Source organism: Cervus canadensis, chromosome 5 (genome assembly GCF_019320065.1).
Source record: "Cervus canadensis isolate Bull #8, Minnesota chromosome 5, ASM1932006v1, whole genome shotgun sequence".
In the NCBI taxonomy this organism is placed as follows: Eukaryota; Metazoa; Chordata; class Mammalia; order Artiodactyla; family Cervidae; genus Cervus; species Cervus canadensis.
This window is the reverse complement of record NC_057390.1, coordinates 36,944,589-36,967,179: the sequence shown is the minus strand read 5'-3', so window position 1 is coordinate 36,967,179 and position 22,591 is coordinate 36,944,589. Positions and strand designations below refer to the sequence as shown.

Genomic DNA, 22,591 nt, shown 5'->3' with positions numbered 1-22,591 from the left:
AGTGTGGTTGAGAGACCAAAACCAACGCAACCTCACAATTTTGTGTGAGTTCTACTTGGCCTAGTCCCAACACCTCGCACACAGTAAGTCACAAATATATGTTGAATGAATGCTCTTGTTTCTATATTTGAGGAAGTAGACACTCCCCCATCCCCCCCGCCCCAAAGTATCTTAAAGTAAAGGCGAAAGAACTAGTCCTATAAATGGGGTTAATTCACTCTCCTGGGATTCACTTATTGTTTAAAAAAAAAAAAAAAAAAGTAATTTCTCAGGACGCTCGCAAGCTCTCTGGGAGAGCAGTTTTCCACTCCGCGGGGCAAGAGAAATTTCCCGGGAGGCTGGAGCATCACCAAGGCCTATTCATATCCCAAACATCACATGCCAAACGTGCCATCTTCTGCCTAGAGCTCCGGCGCGTCTGGGAACTAAGGTTGAGGGGCCGGGAGGGGCGGGCAGGCGGGCGCTCGGAGGAAGGGGCGCAGACCCAGCTGCGCGTCTCGCCCTCCCTCCGGGTTTGCAGCGCTCGGCTCAGCCCTTGCGCCTCCCTCAGCTCTCTCCTCCGCCCCCCTTCGCCCTCCCCTTTCCCTCCTTTTCTCCTCCTCCTCCTGCCGCCGCAGCCGCTGCCAGACCTCGCCAGTTCAGACCCACGGGGCTGCCCTCCCCTGCGCTCTCCCCTCGCTGCCCGGGCCCGGAGCGCAGCGCGGCCGCGCAGGTAGGAGCCCCGGAGCGGGGGTCACACCAGCGCACCCAGTGCCCGCGGGGCCGCGCGCCGAGGAGTAAGTGGGGTGACCTGAGGGGTGCAGTGAACCTGAGAACTGCCCCCATACAGTGCAGGATCTCTCAGGCAGAGCGGGAGGTGGAGGTGTGAGGTCTCGGAATGCGATCTGTCAGGATGTGCGAGCACTAGGTGACATCTGTTTGGATGGGCATGTGTGTGCGTGCCGACAACCAGCCGACAGGGCTTTGCCCGCAAATGAGGTTTTGAAAGTTTCAGGGGGGCCAATGTGTGAGGTTCAAGCCGCACCTGGATTCCACCGGAACTGGTTAGAAGCTGGAGCACTGAGCAGCTCCCCAGAGACAGCCGCCTGTTAACATACTGTTAAGAAAGGAGACCTCGCCTCCCTGGGGACGCCTGGCCGGCCGCCCTGAAACTGGTACTTCGGGCTGCGGCGTGGCTCCCCAGTTCTGGCCCTAGGCAGACCCGATCCTGAAGGTAGTAGCATTTCGGGGACCGAGACACCCGTAAGGCGCGAAGGAACTAGACGCTTGGGCTGCTCCTCTACACCACCTGGGGCTTTTAAACAAAGCTGTTCGCAGAGAACGCGTGGAAATGCCACTTTGGGAGAGTTTGCGCTGGGGAATGTGAGAAGTTCTGAAGGGCAGGTATTTTACTATGGGAGGAGATTGCTCCGGAGTTTCGCTGTGGTATTTTGTTTTGTCTTTTTTTTTTTTTAAGTTTGAAGCCAAGGTAATTCATATTGGTTCACAAGTTTTTCTGCTGAACTTTGCAAGGAACTTAACTAGCTGGAGGTGAGCTTATAGGGAAAGCCTTAACGTTCAAAGGAATATGAGATTTGCTGCCCCACTTCCACGATCGAAAAAAAAAAAATTCACCGTCACCTTTGAAATTAATTACCCTGTATTCTTTCTCTTTCACCCCCTTTCTCGAGCCTATTGTAGGTGCAGTGTAAAATGCGTACCTTACAGCTTTTGTGTATATTCATCGTAGCCGGACAGTGTAAACTGAAATGTAATTCTGCAGCCGTCTACAGCCTTTGGTGTCCCGTTTGGCCAAGGGAAAGTTGAAGAGGGGGTGGGGAGATGAGAAGTAGATTAGAAGTTGTGTATGACGGAGCCTCAGCCTTCTCCACCTTCTCTACCTTGCTCCTTACTTTACAGCTGAAGTTTTATTTTCCTCCGCTGCAGATGCTAAGCATCGGTTTGTACTGTGTTTTATTTGAGATTCACGATGTTGAAAGCCCTTTTCCTAACTATGCTGACTCTGGCGTTGGTCAAGTCCCAGGACACTGAGGAAACCATCACGTACACGGTAAGGGGGGATGGAATTTGAGATAAGTGCGGTTCAGTGGGATTCTGTGGCACAAGGGAGACTTTATCCAGTCCTGCCAGTCTATGTGGGCTATTCTCTGCGGAGGGTAATAAATTAAACCAGCATTAGCAAAGTTCACGTTTAAGATACGTTGTAAATAGCCAGTCATTTCAAAAGTTCACTTAGATCGCCATTTGAGATAGGGAGCAAAATGTAAGGATTTATGCAAGGCCAAAAAGGGAAACTCCTTTAAAACAAAAATCAAAGTAAGCTACATGTTTGTGAAACATTCAGCATATTAATGAGTATAAGTAATTGGAAAATATGAATTACTATATACATGCAGATAAAACCAGAACTCAAGGAGTAAGATTCAAATAGGAATGTTAAATATCACAAAAGCCCATCACCTCATGTGTGCATGTGACTTATGTTCTCATGTAAGTGGATTTTCTCGACTTTATAAAGGCTATTATTCACTTACAATCTAACTGATAGCTCATATAAATGCCACTCAGATAGACATGTGTTACCAGGATGCAATATTTGGTAAAATGCATTGTGTGAAATTTGGTTTTGTATTTTCTGATTAGCATATCTGATATTTCCAAGTAATTTTTATTAATTAGCTAATTGCATGAGTACAACCAACATTGAATAAAGTATTGAAAATATCATCATCTATCCCCCTCTCCCCACCACTGCCCAGAATGGATACGGTGAGAACAGAGGGCAGTGCTTACCTCACTTCTGGTGAGTTTGTTTGCCCTCTGTTTTGTGTTTTCTAGTCTTTAATCAGTGTTGTGAGGCAAATGACATTTGTCCTGGATCAGAATATGAAAAACATATTTTTCTACTTGCTCCCAACATAAAATTAAGTAATCTTACTCAAAAGAATGTGGAAAATTTTTGAAAATAAAACTCTTAAAAGTGAGCTAATGTTAATTACTGATAATAAACATTATCTCACTTTTTTGATACCATATTATCCCTAGAATGTTAGTATTCATCTGGCAAATGTTCCTTGTTGTCCAGATCAACTATAAATCAAATGGGGTTTAGTATAAATATTTTGTTAACTTAATGGTAAGTGTAGTTGCTTCCTCTACTGAAGATAAATAAAGCAAGAGAAATGAATACATGTGTTGTTTATCTTCAGATGAAATTGTTTTGTTCTTCAGGCTAAACTTACTACCTTCCTAGGGAGTTAAAATTAAATTAGCTCGCCCCTTTTATATTCATGTAATAATAGATTTTATTGCTTTTACAACTGCTTATCTTGTACTCCCTTCCCTTTGCTAATCACCTAAACCTTACTCATCTTTAGCAGAGAAAGTTCCCTGTGGTTTAGACACTGTAGTTTTAAGACCACTAACTAGGGTTCACCATTAGTATAACAGGTTTCCCAGATATGACACCCTTTCTGTGCCAAGATTAAATCTATTCTCTTTTAAACTGGATATGGCTATTAGTTCATGGTTAAAGGACAAGATGTAACTATTTTTTTAGTAACTCCCTATGGAGACACTATCTCTTTTCATCCTCATAGCAAAGTATGAGCTAAATGGCATGCTCTTACTTCTACTAATAGTAGAACTGAAGATCAGAGAGGTATCTAAATTAAGACTACACAGCCAGTAAGTGGTGAAACTAAATTCAATCTAGGCTTGTTTAATAGTGATCCATACTGAATGTCCTAGAACTGAAAACCTAAAACAAACTTCAAGTCTCCTCTATTTAGCATACAAATTTATCAAGTGAACTGCCATTCTGCCTGGCTTGAATGATACTTCTCAGAAGGATGAGATCATATCTACAAGACAGCCTCATATTCTCCTTTCATATTAAAGATAGGATCCAGTCAGTTATGTATTCATCATGTACCTGTCCTGTGCATAAGCAATTCTCATCACTATCAAAAGAATTCAAGTTTACTTGTTTACTAAAAAATTTCAGACCTTAACCTTGGGGAATTTACCTTGAGAAAAGTACTGTTGAAAAGTACGAAGTATTATGCAGCTTACACATGTTGGTAAAGAAATACAAAAGCAGAGAGGTAATTAATGTTCATACTGGCAACCCACTCCATTATTCTTGCCTGGAGAATCCCATGGACAGAGGAGCCTGGTGGGCTACTGTCCACAGGGTTGTAAAGGTTTGGATACAACTGAAGCGACTTAGCACATGCTGCCTTCAATGAGCGACTGGCTTATTGAAGAAGTTAGAACTTGCTGCTACTTCTTGAAGGAAGTGAGGACTTTGGATTATTCTAGAAAGGCTGAAGAGGCACCTGAATCAGAAAAGGTGGCATAATCAAAGGCTAGAAGGGAACATAGCCAAGTCAAGTTCAGGAGGTGACAAGAAGTTGGGTGGTGTGAGGGAGAACCTAAAGATGGTAACAGTGGAAGATGAGGGGTCCATAGGCCCCTGTGAGCTCTTAGATGGAGGAGCAGTGTAACCAAGAGAGCAAAGAAAGGTTATCATAGAGGCCTGTGTGCAGAATGCAGTGATATGGAGACCAGCTAAGGAGATTTGCCTTCTCATGAGGTCAGGAAGGCTTACACCAACATGGGAGATATGAAAATGGACGCAAAGACAGCAGAGCTTGAAGGAAAATAATGGAAAATTTGATGTTAAAATTGTTATCCTGGTTCCTGAGAAATGTGGTAGTGCCTTGGACAGTGTTGGTAAAACTAGAAGCATTAGTTTGGGAGAGAAAATGAGTTTAGTTTTCACCTTATTAAGTCTTGGAAGTCAGTAAAATATCTAAACTCATCTCTGTCTCCATTCAGCTATTTATTTGCCAAGCATCTGTTGTTTGCCAAGCAACTCTTGGCTCTTATGAAAGAATTTAAGTTTATTTGTTTGTTTACTCTGCTTTTGCTTAATCCTTCCTGAAACCTCTTCCTCAAATCTGCATGTGATCAGATGTTTTCTTGAGCTTAAGAATTCTTCAGAGGCCTCATCACTTAGACCAGCATGTCTCAAGAAGTAGCCCATAGATAACTTGTATCAGAATCACCTGAGATGCTTGTTAGGAATTCAGATTCCATGCCCTCTACCTGACCTACAGAGTCAGAGCCTTTGGTTAGTCCCAAGAATCTCATTTTAACAAGCTGATTTAACTGATTCTTAAGCGTAATAAAGCTTGAGATTCACTGACCTTCAAGGTCGAATTCAGTTCCCGTTTGGCCTGTCCAGAGAAAGGCTTCCCAGGTTTGGCCCTGCCTACCTCTCTTACCTCACTCCATCTACCCAGGACTACTGGTAGCTCCTTCCAGCTTTGCACCTTTGCTTCTGTGGTCCCTCATCCTAGACTTACCACATCTCCCTGGAAAAAAAGTCCAACTCACTTACAGCTTCACCCATAAAGCCCTCCCTTCCACCCTGTCTTGCCTACCCACAGTCCTGAGCAGAGTCCATCACTCCTTCCACAGGTGAACTTGTGTCACGACACCTGACATCTTGGTCCAACTAATCTACCTGTCTCCTCTTCAGGCCTGCAAGCTGCCTGAGAATGGGAACAAGGTCTTAATCATCTTTGCTTTCCCAGGGACTAGGATGGTGCCTGGTGTGAAAGGGTACTTGATAGATGGTTCTGTGAGTGAACTAGAGAGGACCTTTAGAAACTGAAGCTGGGAGGCAGGCCATGGTATGAGAGGACGGATCAGGACTTGACTGAATAGGAATGATAAGGAAAGTCAGGTGCTGGAATGTTCTAAGAGGATTTAGAGAGAAAGGGAATAGTCAAGGGCTGAATAAAAGAACTCAGTTGGATTTCTTTTTTTTTTGTAAAATTTATAATGTGGAAGCAGGGTCAAGTAAAGTGATAAAAGCAGTTAGAGAGATTACAGAATCTTAGTATCAAGACTGAATGGAATTCCAAGATGGTTATGGGCAACTGGATCCAATAGAAATGCAACAAGAGTTTAGACAGGTGGTGATTGAGAAGAGATCCCTGAAGCAGTCCAGTGCACTGGTGTGTCTTTTTCAAAAAGCTACAGAATGTTAAACTACCCATCTCATCATCTATGTGGGACTTTAGTACCAAGACTGTTGCCATAAATATGAAGCTTTTAGAGTGACTTCTTAGAGAGTGGATACTCAATTAACTGTCTCCTGGCCCCTCTTCACAGCAATGCACAGATGGATACGAGTGGGATCCTGTAAGACAGCAGTGCAAAGGTGAGCCAGCTTCAAAGACTTCCCATCTGATCACAGTTCTCTGTCTCCATCTAGTATGTCCTTCATGCCCCACCTGTATTACACCCAAAAGGTATAAGCATGTGATTACATGTTCGGTTCCCCCTGTAAGAAGATTCCTGACTTATTCTATTACTCACCACAGATATTGATGAATGTGACATTGTCCCAGATGCTTGCAAAGGTGGAATGAAATGTGTCAACCACTATGGAGGATACCTCTGCCTTCCTAAAACAGCCCAGATTATTGTCAACAATGAGCAACCTCAGCAAGAAACACCAGCAGCCGAAGGCGTGGGTGCAGCTGCAAACGCAGCCGCGACCTCTAGTACAGGCACTGGGGGTGTAGCAGCCAGTGGCATGGCTGCCAGTGGAGTGGTGCCTGGGGGTGGTTTTGTCGCCAGTGCTGCTGCTGAAGTGCAGACTGGCCGAAATAACTTTGTCATCCGGCGGAACCCAGCTGACCCTCAGCGCATTCCTGCCAACCCTTCTCACCGGATCCAGTGTGCAACAGGCTATGAGCAGAGTGAGCATAACGTGTGCCAAGGTAAGCATGACTTTCTATGCTAATGAGAAAGTTCTTGCCCAAGTGCATCTTGTGGTGGGGAAGACAACAGCTCTCATTACTGGGAGCTTCCTCCTCACCGTCCTTTGTGCCAAGTGCTTTGCCGCATTATCCTATTCAGTCATCACAAAAATCATAAAAGGTAGTTGCTGCCCGTGTCGTCATCATTTTACACATGAGGAAACTGTGTCTCAGAGAGGTCACCAGTGGTTCTCAACCTTAGCTGCACATATTTAGAGTCACTTGGGAGCCTTTAAAACTTCTCCATGTCCAAACCACACACTAGCCCAATTAAATAACACTCTCTGGGGGTGGGTTCCAGGAATCAGGATTTTTTTAAGCTCCCCAAGTGGTTCCAGTGTGCAGCCAAGTTTAAGAACCAGGGGTCACACAGGTGGTGAGTGCAGAGCCAGCCTTCAAACCCAGACAGATGGGACTAGAGTCAGAGCTGTCAAAAGGAGCAGTCAGATTATTCATTTGGAATTTGAAATTGTGCTGTCAAGCTACTCCACAAATGCCCCCCTTTAAGGTCTCAAGCTTTTTCTTTTTTTTTTTAATTGAACTTGCCAGTGACTTGTTTTCCTCACTGAGGAATAAAGAAATGGGACTTCTGCTTCTCATTACCTTTGAAGGAGTCTTCCCCCACTCACACTTATATCTATTTTTAAGCTCTCATTTGAGCACATTTTGCTTATATCACTTACACCGTGGCACCATCTGCCTGGGTTTTTCTGTTTATCCTCACAAAGAATACACATCCGGTAGACTCATGCTAGCAAACTGATAAGAATCTTGGGCTTTGAAGACGTGTAGCATATGAACTAACTGGACTGTGCTAAGGGATTTTGTTCCTCTTTGCCTACTTAGCAAACCCTTTTAGATCTGCCTGATGTGACCATAGGAGCTTCAGACTACTTTTTCACTGCCAGGCACTGGCTGGGTACACCCCATATACACCATAACTGCCTCATAAACACTGGCCAATAGGAAGGGCCCAGGAGCTCTTACCTTCTACTTACATAAGTGAAGAAGAGAGCACCTTCCTCCCTCAACATAGAAGGTTCAACTGGGATCACCTAGCTGCTGTATTAAGTGAAAGAAGCATCTTTTGGTCTTCTAGGATGCTGCCCCTTATTCATGGGTGTTGAGTTTTATCTTCGTACAAAAATATAGTAGATTTTAAATGGTTTGTAGATGAAGTAAGGAAACCTATCAGGCTCTGACTTTTATTATTTTATATTTTGCATTCAAATTTTCAGTATCCCACATGAAGAGCTAACCCATGCTGTGATGGTGTCACTTTTCAGAGTGCCTATCTTATTAGCATCTGTTTTGTGTTACTGTCATGAGTCAGAATTCCAATATCGATGATGAATTCTTCAGCATCTGCTTGATATTCAGATATTTAATTTAAGGATTATGTCAAAGAGATAACCTCATGAGGTTATTTATATATATATATATATATATATATTTACAAATAAATATATATTTATATATGTATGGTGTGTGTAGTTAAGTGAATATTGGTTTAAAAATACCTTGAATTTATTTACGATACCAACTTTTAATTGTGTTATTTAAATATATAGTTATATTGGAAGGTTTGGTGGTATTTTTCCTGAAACTGATAAGTTTTGGTGAATTTTAAAGTATTGACTTTTACATATTGAATTATTTTTTATACTTTGGACATATGTTTGAATGGTACTTAGGAGGGAAAAAAAACAGGTAAATGAAAGGATCATTTATCAGAAACTACAAAGTAGTTTATGGTCCATCATTGACAGTTGTCGTGGAAAGCAAGAAGAATGCCTAGAATCGAATGAAGTTCTAGAATAAAACATATTCAGGATTTACAATATGCACTGGTTACAGTAAAAGCTGTATAATAAAAAGTGAACAATAAAAATGAAATCCTATTTAATCTTTCTTAAACAAGATTTAGACTACTTTTCTTCTTTGGGAATTTCTTTTTCAGTTATAAGCTAAAACTCTTAAATGCTTATGATAGATGCTAAATACATATTCATTGATTGTGTGCACATGGGGCATTTCCAACCCAAACTGTTTTGCATAATTCAACCAATTTCTACAATTTGAGATTGGGGGTCTGTATCATGTAAAAGCAGGGTTAAAAGTTTTTTTGGATGACTTAAGGCTTAAGTTGGATTTCTTCCCATCACACTTTTTCAAAGTGCCCATAAATGTGGATTTACTTAATTGTTGATAAAAGGGGGTTATTTCATATGATAACAACAGGATAATCTGTCTAGGGAATCTGACTAACATAAGTCGAGTCACACTTGTGCCCGTTTATTATTGAGCTGATCAAACATGCAGTCCAGCTTCTTCTAATTGCCTACAGATGTATGACATTCTCATTCCAGGCCAGCAGCACAAAATAATGTTTTATAACCAATGTGAAAGTATAGGGACTTCTGCTTAAAACAATTATGTGCTCCAAGGACCTATATTACTGACATCACTGTAGAGTTTGAGGAACTTTCTATTTTAATAAAGATCTCCATTCTCCTTTTAAATGTTGCATACTTATGACCAGTAATCCAAACACATTTACCATGATTGCTGGATCAGAATAAATGAATGCCTTAGATGAGTCACATTTTTGTCATAAAATTATTTCTTTTTTCCACATATATTTTTCAGCAGGTACAGTTTGTCATTATATAACTTAAAACTGAGGACATTTTTAATGTAATGACTGAAATCTGAACTGTATTTCAGTGTTAGTCAATTGTGCCTTTGCATGCACTATTATCAATCACAGTTGGCACTTAGTCATTTAAATACCACTAGATATTTTTAAATATTTTCTATTTTAGGGGCTTCCCTGGTGGTCCAGTTAAGACTCTGCATTTCCAATGCAGAGGGACAAGAGTTCAATCCCTGGTCAAGGAACTAAGATACCTCATGCCACGTGTAGTGTGGCCAAAAATAAAAAGTAAATGAATAAATGTATTCTATTTTATAAATATATTTTTAACCAGCTTTCCATGTTTTAACATTTAGTGAAAACATGATTCTTTAACTTTTATTCATCTATTTGTCCAGGTTTTTTTAATTTTATACAAAACCAAGGGGTTTAAAACATAACATCCAAATATCAATTCACAGTAAGCATTTTTTTCCAGGTAATTTTTACCAAATGAGCGTGATACTGGGGAAGTCATTCACATTGAGAATTTCGAATGACAGGTGGCATCTTTGGCAGCTATCAAATTTCCTGAAGATCATTTAGGTGTCACATACCTGGAGTCATGTAAAAATTAAGCTTTAGAAATTAATTATTTTTCCATGAAATATCATCCACCTCAAAGACAATGGATACTCATCTTGTTCCAAAAGGAAGTTGGATCTTTAGTGCATAGTCACTATGTAATCTTCAAGGGATATGGAGTTAGAAAACACTAGTTCAAGTTGAGAAAGAATTGTTTTTTACCATATATAACGTTCTAAGAGCCCCATTCTTGTAGGGGAAAAAATAAGAGAAATAAGAAAATCAATTGCCCAATTGAAAGGAATTTGTCCACTTAATTGAACTTACAAAAATTAAATGTAGAATATTTTGAATGGCTGGTAATTAAATCATTACTAAACTCAGCCAGGGTTTGCAAGTATCATTACTTACTTGCTAAAGAAACCATGCCATTAGAAAATGAACTTGATACAAATGTCTAATAAAGCTGATTGTGGAGTCATATCCAGAGTGCAATTCCTGGCTTGTATTATATAAGGTATAACTGAAAGATGTGAAAACATATCCTAGAGTTTCCAACCATCTCTGTCTACCCAAGACTATCTTGATATGAAAACTAAATGTCCCACTTCCCTGGAAATGCCTCAGTCCTGGAGAAATGGCATTGTTGAGCACCTCAGAAAACCCCCAATAACCAAATATCCTGCACACCACAGCCAACAGTGTTAACAAGCTTCAGTGTTAAAGCCACTTTTCCAGGTTAAGGCATTGTTTGTCCGGTAAGACTGTTTTTTCCATTTGTTTAAAACTTTGAAAAACTATATTTCATTGATATTTATGTACCTAGACAGAGCCTTTCTTTGCGGTTGTCAGGATTCTGCCCGTTTGCCAATTTCCACATTGTTCTAGATTGCATGTGTAGGATACCTAGATATTAGCACCTACATACTTGGATACATGTCATACCATAGTTAGTACATCTTTCCTCATTTCCACTGGGAAAAATTTTACCACTCAGCTAAATTAAAAACCATACTTCAACTACAAACTTCTGTTTGCCAAATTTCTTTTTTCAGTTTTAGCTATATTTTCAATGATTTTATTTGGTTTCTGTTATTATTACCTATGATGCAGGAGCAACTAAAAAGCTGAAAAGAGAAATATACTGCCTTTTGTAAAGCCTAAAGGAATTAAAAAATTATACTTAGGGTTAAAAAGCTCTACACTCTTGGAGACCATATATTATCGTCCGCACATTTCTTTATAAACATAACTAAAGTACTATTTTGAAAAGGAAAAAAGTTATTATCTTTACAACTACTTTAGAAAAGAGAAATTTTGAACTAACACATAGAGATTCTTAGATGTTAGGGACATCTCTTGTTGGCTTCTTTCATTTGAAACTTAAATGATATCATATCCAAAAGAGGATTTATAAATTACAGTGTAATCAAGTAGCTTAGCATACTTGGCATTGTCATTACCAAGCAACTTTCAAATACTAGCCTTTCGTTGATCCTCTCTACTGTCATTAGGGTCTCTGGTTGTTCCGGTTAGTTTTGTGAAGAAGTGCCTAATTTTTGTTATATATAATTATACAGCCCAGCAAAGAGCTTTGATCTCAGAAAATAGATATCTTGCAAAAAGAAGACTATAATTGAGTAAATTATTATATTAACAGAAAAGAAATATTTCAAACAGAATGTAAAATGAGTCTTTCACCTGCTAATAGTTTATTGTATTTAGCTATTAATTATCTTTGAGTATCTTAAAATTCTCTAAGGCCATGTAAATGCATAGGAGTTGAGTTTATAGGGAAAACTTAATTCCTTTTAAAATAAGCTGATGCCATATAATTGCATTGATTTCCTCCTGAAAAATCTAGCATTGTTTCATGATTTACATCTCCAAACGCTATAGTCATCAAATTTCAGTTAAGACCCATTTTAATACACATTTGTAAATAATATGTAAATCTATGTGATTCTTGCACAGTCAGAAAATTCCTTCATAAATATTGAATGATAGTTACTTGAGGTAGAAGGATGGAAGATATTGATATGATCACACTTCTGCCACAAAAGACTAAGTTATATAACTATTTAACTCAATGATTTTCTAAATGTGGTTTCCAGACCAGAAACATTAGCATCATCCAGTAACTTATTAGAAATGCAAAATCATGGGCCCCATCAGATACTGAACTGGAAACTCTAAGGATGGGGCTCAGCAATCTATGTCTTAACAATCCTATGATTTTGATCCCTACTCAAGTATGAGAACCAATGGCCTAACATAAATTTAACCTCAGGAAGTTGTATTCAGGTGTAAAAATCAAAGGGTGGGGTCAGAATACTTTATGTGGGGTGTGGGAAGTAAGGAGGAGAAAATATCAAAAATACTTTCTGCTTATGAGACAGAATAATATGTCTACTTCTCTCACCATTCTTATTGTCATCACCAGTGCCCTCATCCCCGAATATGATTGGCCATGAGTCCTGGTTAGGACTGTGTTCCTGAACCAAGAACATAAATGTGCAATCTAGAGGAAAAGGGGGCATCTTAACAAGAAAACAAGAGGTCTTTTACCTCTCTATGAAGCCTGCAAGTGTGAAATACCATGCTGTTGTCCTGTGCTTGGTCGCTCAGTTGTCTGACTCTTTGTGACCCCATGGATTGTAGCCCACCAGGCTCCTCTGTCCATGGAATTTTCCAGGCAAGAATACTGGAGTGGGTTGCCATGTCCTACTCCAGGGGATCTTCCCAATCTGGGATCAAATCTGCATCTCTTGTGTCTACTTCATTGGCAGGTGGATTCTTTACCACTGCATCTGGGAAGCCCTGTGAAATACTATAAATGCCTTTAAATTGTCAGTAGGTAAAACTCACAGTTATGTTTTGGCTATGATAATGATTGGTGCTAAGTGATACCTGTACCTTCTAAAGGCATCCCTCTTACACACAAGTCACAAACGTCTGGAGGTTCAGTTCATGTAGAGTTGCAAAAGAGGAAGAGGTTGATTCTGATTTTGGCCTTAAAAATATGCTTTATTTACCAAACTGATGGGAGATCCTTTCAATACCAGATACATGGCTGAATTGACATCCCCTTTAGATTCTGTGAATATCATCAAATATTAGAATACTATTCATATAAGTATCTTCTGTTCAATTAAAACTTTATCAAAGATTTACTTCCCATCAAAGACAAGATTCTTAAAGCTAGTTAACACTTAATCTGCAGAATGAATTTTCCTTGCCCCATAGAAGCAAAAAGAAGCAGATTAGAGTAGAATTGCAAGCCTGGGTAACTTCAGGAATGTGCAGTGGGTACTCATTATCTCTTTCTCCAGAAGAAAATTTCAAACTAGAGTCTCTGAAATCAACAAATTGCCCCATTGGTAAAGATTGCCTTTGCACTTGTTGAATTATTGGCACAATTCTGTTCTTTGAAACCAAAGAGTAAACAAAATTTGTCCCAAATGTGTTTGATTTTGCACGAATGTACAAATAAGTAATCCGTGCCACATCTGAAATTCATTAGCATGCTTCTTTTTCCAGGAGGTAACTGCAAATTGCACACTCAAAAATAAAACTGATCAAGAAAACTGCATTCAAATATTGGCAGAAGAAAACAGCTCTCATTGTAAGCATTTAGCCACAATTGCAGACTTGTAGCTTGAACCTAAATGATTTGTAAACATTTAATAAAGATGAAGTGAAGGAATGACATGAAAGGAAGGCTGAGTGCCAGGATACTGGCAGCAGCATGGATAGCTTATTGCTGTCAATTTTGTATAACCACAGATTAAAAGGAGGGACAGAGTGTGAATTGATGTTATATAAATATATGCTAAATAGACCTAAAAACTTAAGATATTTGGCTAACTCAATTCTAAAACTTTAACTACCTTTAAAATAATTGTATGTTTATACTAGTCAAGGGTAACCAAGCAATATCACGAGTGAAATTGATCAAACAGAATGCAAAACCATTTAGTTAATGTTCAGCAATTCCATCAAATTTTAAGAATCACTTTTTGTTGTTAAGGCACTTTGGTAGAATCAAAGTAGGACATTGTCCTTTGGGAATTTGCCATCATTAACTCATGAATTATCAAATAACAATAAAAGAAACAAAATACAACTCTGGAAAATAACTCATGGGACATCACAAGAAGTACATAATGAATTGCCAGAAGTAGTAGCAAAATCAATATGTGATACAGGTATCCTTACAATTTACTAAAATCCACATTTGGACAGAAAAAAAGAACATGTCCCCAGATATATGGTGAATAACAAAAGCCTGGTTCCTTTCTGGAATGGAACATTTAGAAGAGAATAATGAGGGGAAGTTGAGAGTTCTGAAGCAGAAATTAAGGTCCAAACAGCGAGGGAAGTAAGCATCATGTAGACAAGTCAGAACAAGGGAAAAACAGCTTTGTGTCCATGTCCCTCCTACTCAAGAGTGGTTTCCCAGGAGACTCCCCCAGAAGCAGGGTGCTGCTGATAGGAATGCTAACAAGGTTAGGAGTGGGGGTATGTGGAGGAATACAAAATTAGGCAGTACCCATGATGCTGAAGCACTGTAGAGCAAACATTTATGACTGGCTCCATCCTCAGTAACTCTCCCCAACAAAATACTAATGTGGTCCTCCAGTTCTGTATCAGTATCTTCCCAAGTTATGTCCCATTTTACTTATTATTGAAATGGCACTAAGCAAATGTTTTGTGTTTGTGTATGTGTGTGTGTGTTGTTTGAATAAACGGATGGTTTTTAATCATTAGAGAATTCATGCTTAAAGTTTACTTGAGTTCTAAAACCATCCTTGAAAATGAGGTATTATGTATACTGTATATGTATAAATTATGTTTCCCAACTCTGTATGCATCAAACTTTTTATTAACAATGGAGGTCTTAGACATCTAGTACCTATCTTAAGCTTAAGACATTTGAAAGAAGAAACTATGAAATCTATTCTTTATATTATGGATTGTTAGGTTTTTAATAAACATTGGCAAATAAATAAGTTGCTGTTATTCCTAAAGCAAGACTAATAATAAGAAACACTATAATTCTTTTAACTTTCTGACAAGCCATTTAACAAGTGATTGCATCTCTGTATCAGATATATCCTTCATCAGAAATATAATGGTGAATAATGAAAATACAGTTGGCTCGGGGAAATGTTAATATTTATGATATTTGAAGTGAAATAATCACAAGGCTGGAAAAATGTTTATGTAAGCTCTCCAATATTGTGGAGGAAATCAGGGCACTGGGTAAAACTCTGTGAAAATAAGAGCAAAAAAGGAAGAAGGGATCAGAGCAATCTATCTTGGTCCTTTCCCTTGACTGCAAACCACAAACTATCTGTAGTTTTTTGGTTGTTGTTTTTTGGTTATGTAATTTTTTTTAAAAATTGAAATATAATTCACTTACAATATTGTGTTAATTTTAAGAGTACAGCAAACTGATTCAGCTATATTTTTCAGATTTCCATTATCAGTTATCATAAAATATTGAATATAGTTCCCTGTGCATGTATGCCCAGTAGTTTAGTCACGTCCAACCCTTTGCGACCCCAAGAACAGCCCACCAGGCTCCTCTGCCCATGGAACTTTCCAGGCAAGAATACTGGAGTGGCTTGCCATTTCCTTCTCCAGGGAATCTTCCCAACCCAAGAACTGAACCCATGTCTCTTGTGTCTTCTGCATTGACAGTCAGATTCTTTACCACTGAGCCACCTGGGAAGCACATAGTTCCCTGTGCTATACAGTAAATCCTTGTTGCTTATCTATTTTATGTATAGTAGTTTGTATATGTTAATCCCATACTCCTAATTTATCCCTTCTCCCCCTCCATAAGTTTGTTTTCTATGTCTGTGAATCTTTTTCTGTTTTGTATATAGATTCATTTGTATTATTTTTTAGATTCCACATGTAAGTGATACCATAAAACATTTGTCTTTTACTGCTTCACTTAGTATGATAATCTCTAGGTCCATCTATGTTGCTGCAAATGACATATTTTATTCTTTTTTATGACATATTCCATTGTATATATGTATATATGTGTGTGTGTGTATGTTTGTTGTTGTTGTTCAGTTGCTAAGTTGTGTCCAACTCTTAGTGACCTCATCATGGACGTCAGCGTACCTGGCTCCTCTGTCCTTCACTATCACCTGGAGTTTGCTCAAACTCATGTCCATTGGGTTGGTGATGCTATCTAACCATCTCATCCTCTGCCACTCACTTCTCCTGTTGCCTTCAATCTTTCCCAGCATCAGGATTTTTTCCAATGAGTCAGCTCTTCGCATCAGGTACCCAAAGTATTGTAGCTTCAGCTTCAGCAGCAGTCCTTCTAATGGATATTCAGGACTGATTTCCTTTAGGATTGACTGGTTTGATATTCTTTCTGTCCAAGGGACTCTCAAGAATCTTCTCCAGCACCATAGTTCAAAAGCATCAATTCTTTGGCACTCAGCCTTCTTTATGGTCCAACTCTCACATCTGTACCTGACTACTGGAAAAACCATAGCTTTGACTATACAGACTTTTGTTAGCAAAGTGATGTGTCTGCTTTTTAATACGCTGTCTAGGTTTGTCATAGCTTTTCTTCCAAGGACCAAGCATCTTTTAATTTCATGGCTGCAGCCACTGTCTGCAGTGATTTTGGAGCCCAAGAAAATAAAATCTGTTACTGCTTCCACTTTTTCATCTTCTATTTGCCATGAAGTGATGGGACCAGATGCCATGATCTTAGTTTTTTGAATGTCAACTTTCAAGCCAGCTTTTTCACTCTTGTCTTTCACCCTCATCAAGAGGCTCTTTAGTTCCTCTTCACTTTCTGCCATTAGAGTGGTATTATCTGCATATCTGAGGTTGTTGATATTAAGTCCAACAATCTTAAGTCCAGCTTGTGATTCATCCAGCCCGGCATTTCGCATGATGTACTTCTGCATAGAAGTTAAATAAGCAGGGTGACAATATACAGCCTTGACATACTCCTTTCCCAATTTGGAACCAGTCCATTGTTTCATGTCTGATTCTAACTTTTGCTTCTTGCCCTGTTTCTCAGGAGACAGGTACAGTGGTCTCATATTCTCATTTCTTTAAGAATTTTCCATAGTTTGTTGTGATTCCATAGTTTGTTGTGGTTTCCATTCACAATGAAGCAGAAGTAGATGTTTTTCTGGAATTCCCTTGCTTTCTCTCTGATCCAGTGAATGTTGGCAATTTGATCTCTAGTTCCTCTGCCTTTTCTAAACCCAACTTGTACATCTGGAAGTTCTTGGTTCACATACTCCTGAAGCCTAGGTTGAAGAATTTTGAGCATAATCTTACTAGCATGTGAAATGAGCACAACTGTATGGTAGTTTGAACTTTCTTTGGCATACTACATCTTCTTAAACCAATTGTCTGTTGACGTGCACTTCGACTGTTTCCATATATTGGCTATAGTAAATTGTGCTGCTATAAACATTGGAGTGCATATATCTTTTCAAATTAGTTTTCTTCTTTTCTGGATATATGCCCAGGAGTGGGATTGCTGGATCATGTGGTAGCTCTATTTTTAGTTTTTTAAAGGAACTTCCATGTTGTTTTCCATTGTGACTGTACCAGTTTACGTTCCCACCAATAGTGTAAGAGAGTTCACTTTTCTTCACACTCTCTCCAGCATTTTATGATCTGTAAACTTTTTGATTATAGCCATTCTGACTGATATAAGGTGATAACTCATTGTGATTTTGATTTGCATTTCACTAATAATTAGTTATGTTGAGCATTTTTTCATGTGTTTGTTGGCCATCTGTATGTCTTCTTTGGAGAACTGTCTGTTTAGGTCTTCTGCCCACTTTTTGATATTTTTTTTTTTAAATATTGAGCTATATGAGCTGTTTGTATATTTCGGATACTAACCCCTTGTCTGTTGCATCATTTGCAAAAATTTTCTCCCATTCTGTAGGTTATCTTTTCATTTGATAATGGTTTCCTTTGCTGTGCAAAAGGTTTTAAGTTTGCTTGGCCCTGTTTGTTTATTTTTTCATTTCTATTGCTTTGGGAGCATGATCTAAGAAAATATTGCTGCAATTTATGTCAGAGAATATTTTGCCTATGTTCTAAGAGTTTTATGGTGTAATGTCTTGTGTTTAGGTCTTTAAACCATTTTGAATTTATTTTTGTATATAGTGTGAGAGAGTGTTCTAATGTCATTGATTTACATGTAGCTGTACAGCTTTCCCAATACTACTTGTTGAACCATTGTATATTCTTGCCTCCTTTGTCATAGATTAATTGACTGTAGGGATGTGGGTTATTTCTGGGCTCTCTATTCTGTTCCATTGATCCATGTGTCTGTTTTTGTACGAATACCATGCTATTTTGATTATTATAACTTTGCAGTGTCACCTGAAGTGTGGAAGGGTTATGCCTCCAGCTTTGTTATTTTTCCCCAGAATTGCTTTGGCAATTATGGATCTTTTGTGGTTCCATATAAATTTTTGGGTTATTTGTTCTAGTTCTGTGAAAACTGTCATGAGTATTTTGATAGGGATCATATTAAATCTGTAGATTGTTTTGAGTAGTATGGCCACTTTAACAATGTTAATTCTTCCAATCCAAGAGCATGGGATATTGTTCCATTTCCTTGAACCACCACCAATTTCCTTTATCAGTATTTTATATAATTTTCAGTGTATAGGTCTTTTACCTCCTTGGTTAAGTTTATTCCTAAGTATTTTTATGTGATTTTAAATGGGATTTTTTTTTTTTACTTTCACTTTCTGGTATTTCATTGTTAGTATAAAGAAATGCAGCAGATTTATGTATATTAATCTTTTGTCCTGCCTGTCTTGCTGAATTCATTAATTTAGTTCTAAAAGTGTTTGCTGGAGTCTTTTAAGTTTCTCTGTATAGAGTATCAAGTTATCTGCAAATAGTTTTACCTCTTCCATTCCAATTTAGATACCTTTTATTTATTTTTCTTGTCTGATTGCTGTGGCTAGGAATGAAACCATTTTTTAAAATCTATCCTGTTAAAATGCTAAAGGGTAGAATCCAGGAAAGTTACTTAGTTGGTTGTAGGTAACTTAAAGAAGCACAGCTATGATCTGGTCCCAAGGTAGGAAGAACTGAATTTCTAGAGAAGTAAGAAAGAAATCCATAGATCTGAGAGTCCCAGGAAGAAAGAATGTAGAATACTGAGGGGACCCTGGGAGCTAATAGCTAGCTTGTACTTAACTGTATGTGAATTAGGGGTGTGGAGGAGACAACAGAACTAGAGACAACCATGAAAGCTGTGTGTTTTGCTTTAAGTGTGCCCAGCTAAAGTGAGAATCACGATGGAAACCACAACTTCCTTTGTGCATATAAAATCTCAAAAAGCTCTAGGGACTGTAGTGAAATAAGTTTTGCACTCTAAACAGCTGTGTGTGCTGCAGAGAATCTAATCCTACTCCCTTGAGTGGACAGTGGAACACAATCTAAAATAAGAAAGAATTCAGGGGTTCCCACTCATTGTCCAACCTGGAGACCAGATCTGTCACAATGTGGGTCAGAGAATTTTTGTTTGGTGGTGATTAATTAGATCTCACTATTTTGCCATAAGGCCCTCCTCTTATACATACATTCACAAAATGTCATTAAATTGTTGTTGTCATATTCACAAAATGTCATTACATTGTCATTAAATTGTTACTGTTAACTAAAAAAATTAAGTATCTCTATATTTTTAATATGCCAGAATTATGCAGAGCAGTATAAGTCTGCTTTCCAGAGTCTGTTATTCAGTCCTTTGAATTTGTTTATTTGAAGAAGCTTCTTAAAGAATTAGTTCAAAATAAATCATTCTCCTAAAATATGTGAGCAATTTATGTATCTGGCATCATTCAAAACCCACCAGTAAGCTTTTTTCCTAATCACTGTTTTTCATCATTTGAGGCCTAAAGAGATAATGTTGTGTAAAATGGTTTTCTCTGCTTATCCTTGTTCTGTCCTGAGAAATTTGTGATATCAGAATGTATCTCATCTAAAAAAGGAAAGGATATCCAAAAGAAGTTGTTAAAAGACACCTTAGAGACCTGCCTACACAGCCTAAATGCCCCTCTTCCTTGCCTGGATTTAGTTTGTTCCAGCTATTTACATTCACACATGTGCACAAACATGTAACACACCATTTTTTTTTACAGGAAAGTAACATGTGTGAAAATTAAACTGTTAAAGTGCTTATAGTGCAGGTAGAAAAAAAAAGAAAATTAAACTGATCAAAGCTGATAATGCTTCTAAAATGATTCTCTCATTATTCTTGTAAAATCAACTCTAGAAACTGCTTTGTAAGTTCATATTTTTACCTATCACAAGACAACAGGGCACCTTGGACAGCTACTACATGATTCAAGCAACAAAAAAATGTGTTGGATGGAGTATAGAAAGAGTCAACAAAATAGAAATAAAAATATTAAGACATAACCTCTAAGATTGTGTTCTCTTACACTTCTGCAGCATCCTGGCCATGTCTTGACTAATCTTTCTTAGAGATTTAACTGGATTCCATCTTGACCTATCTTTGTGCTAGAAAATAAGAAAATGAGCAATTGAATTTTTAACAGAATAAACTTTTTAGATAGGCCATGATAGAATGAATTAGAAAATAACGTATCTGGGACTATTATTGAATTGTCATACTCTTTTATTCTTCAGTTCAGTTCAGTCACTCAGTCATGTCCAACTCTTTGCAACCCTATGGACTGCAGCATGCCAGGATTCCCTGTCCATCACCAACTCCTGCAGCCTGCTCAAACTCACATCCATCGAGTTGGTGATGCCATCCAACCATCTCACCCTCTGCTGTACCCTTCTCCTCTTGCCTTCAGGGTCTTTTCCAAGGAGTCAGTTCTTCGCATCAGGTGGCCAAAGTATTGGAGCTTCAGCTTCAGCATCAGTCCTTCCAATGAATATTCAGGACTGATCTCCTTTAGGATGGACTGATTGGATCTCCTTGCAGTCCAAGGGACTCTCAAGAGTCTTTTCCAACACCACAGTTCAAAAGTATCAATTCTTTGGCACCCAGCTTTCTTTATAGTCCAGCTCTCACATCCGTACATGACTACTGGAAAAACCATAGCTTTGACTAGACAGACTCTGGTGAATTGTAGTCAGGATGTAGCCCAGAATAAAAGTTCACTCAACAGACAAGGCAGAAAATTCCAGTCATTCTCTATTAATTAAACTTCCCAATAAAAGCTATGGGCCCTTTTTGTTCATGACCTGGCATATAGGAAGAACCCTAATCCAAGGAGGAAGGTAGCCAGAGAAAAAAGTTCTCCCACACAAGCTGGTAAAAATGCTGGACTTTGTTCTAAACTTCAATTGCAAGACCTCCCTTCTTTAGTGATGGGGGTGTAGGGGTGCTAATGATAAAAAAGAACCTAAATGAAAGAAGGAAATTTAATTGTGATGTAATTTATACAGCTAATGATAATTCTGAAAAGCCAGGAAAAATTATTTGGTGACTAGTTCATTTTGAAGTGAAGTGAAGTGAAAGTTGCTCCGTCGTGTCCAACTCTTTGCAACCCCATGGACTATACAGTCCATGAAATTCTGTAGGCCAGAACACTGAAGTAGGTAGCCTTTTTCTTCTCCTGGGGATCTTCCCAACCCAGGGATCATACCCAAGTTTTCCACATTGCAGGCAGATTCTATACCAGTTGAGCCACAAGGGAAACACAAGAATACTGGGGTAGGTAGCCTATCCCTTCTCCAGCAGATCCTCCCGACCCAGGAATCCAACCAGGGTCTCCTGCATTGCAGGCCGCTTGTTTACCAACTAAGCTATCAGGGAAGCCCCTAGTTCATTTAAAAAAAAAATGTTAAATAGAAAAACCATTGTAAATTGGAGTTCAACTCTAAGTAAACTAAAAAAATCTTCTCATTGATTTTTCAATTTAAGCAGAAAAATAGATTGTGTAAGCATGCCAGAACAAGTTTTCAATAAACAACGCTTTCACTAATGGTTAATACCCAAATAGAATATCACTCTTAGAAAAAGAGCTTGGGCTATTTAGTTGTCATTGAAAAACCCAGCCCCAAACAGTATTAGAATTCTAATAGGGTTTTAAAAGAATTATTGGAAAAACTGACTATAATGTCAAAGTCAGGAGTAGACAGAATTACACATTCCCCAAAGCATTATCAATCCATAACAAAATTGTTATAACTGTTTTTCTTGGTAAAATACACTGTTTCTGGTCTCATATTAAAAAGAATAATATATAGGGATAGAGAATAGAGAAGACATCAGTAAGGAAAATTGAATGAGTTATTTGATTAAATATGAATGATGTTTTGTATTTTCTCAAGAACTCAAAACATCAAGTAGAAGTCCTGAGAAGTGGGTAAAACCAACTGCAAGCAACTGCCTATTCCTCAGTATAAATCTCACATTAGGAAAAGAAGAATCAGTGCAGAGTCAAGTCAGCCTTTGCAGACTTGGAAACATTTTAAAATCAGTTTAATAGATGACACACTCTATGTTATGTCAACTCTATTA

The 22,591-nt window shown here is 38.4% G+C and overlaps 1 protein-coding gene across 2 annotated transcripts in view; it reads left to right on the top strand.

Annotated features, from left to right (window-relative positions):
• The first annotated feature begins 302 nt into the window (after positions 1-302).
• EFEMP1 (EGF containing fibulin extracellular matrix protein 1) overlaps positions 303-22,591 on the top strand; it is a 70,117-nt gene continuing 47,828 nt past the window's right edge. Inside the window, exons 1-4 of one of the 2 annotated variants that reach the window (XM_043468603.1) lie at positions 303-712; positions 1,963-2,050; positions 6,187-6,235; positions 6,399-6,800. In XM_043468603.1, the coding sequence (XP_043324538.1) occupies positions 1,970-2,050; positions 6,187-6,235; positions 6,399-6,800 (532 nt within the window). In that variant the 5' untranslated portion in view covers positions 303-712; positions 1,963-1,969. Of the gene's footprint in view, positions 777-1,962; positions 2,051-6,186; positions 6,236-6,398; positions 6,801-22,591 lie in introns of both variants that reach the window. The other variant, XM_043468604.1, reaches the window with a different exon arrangement.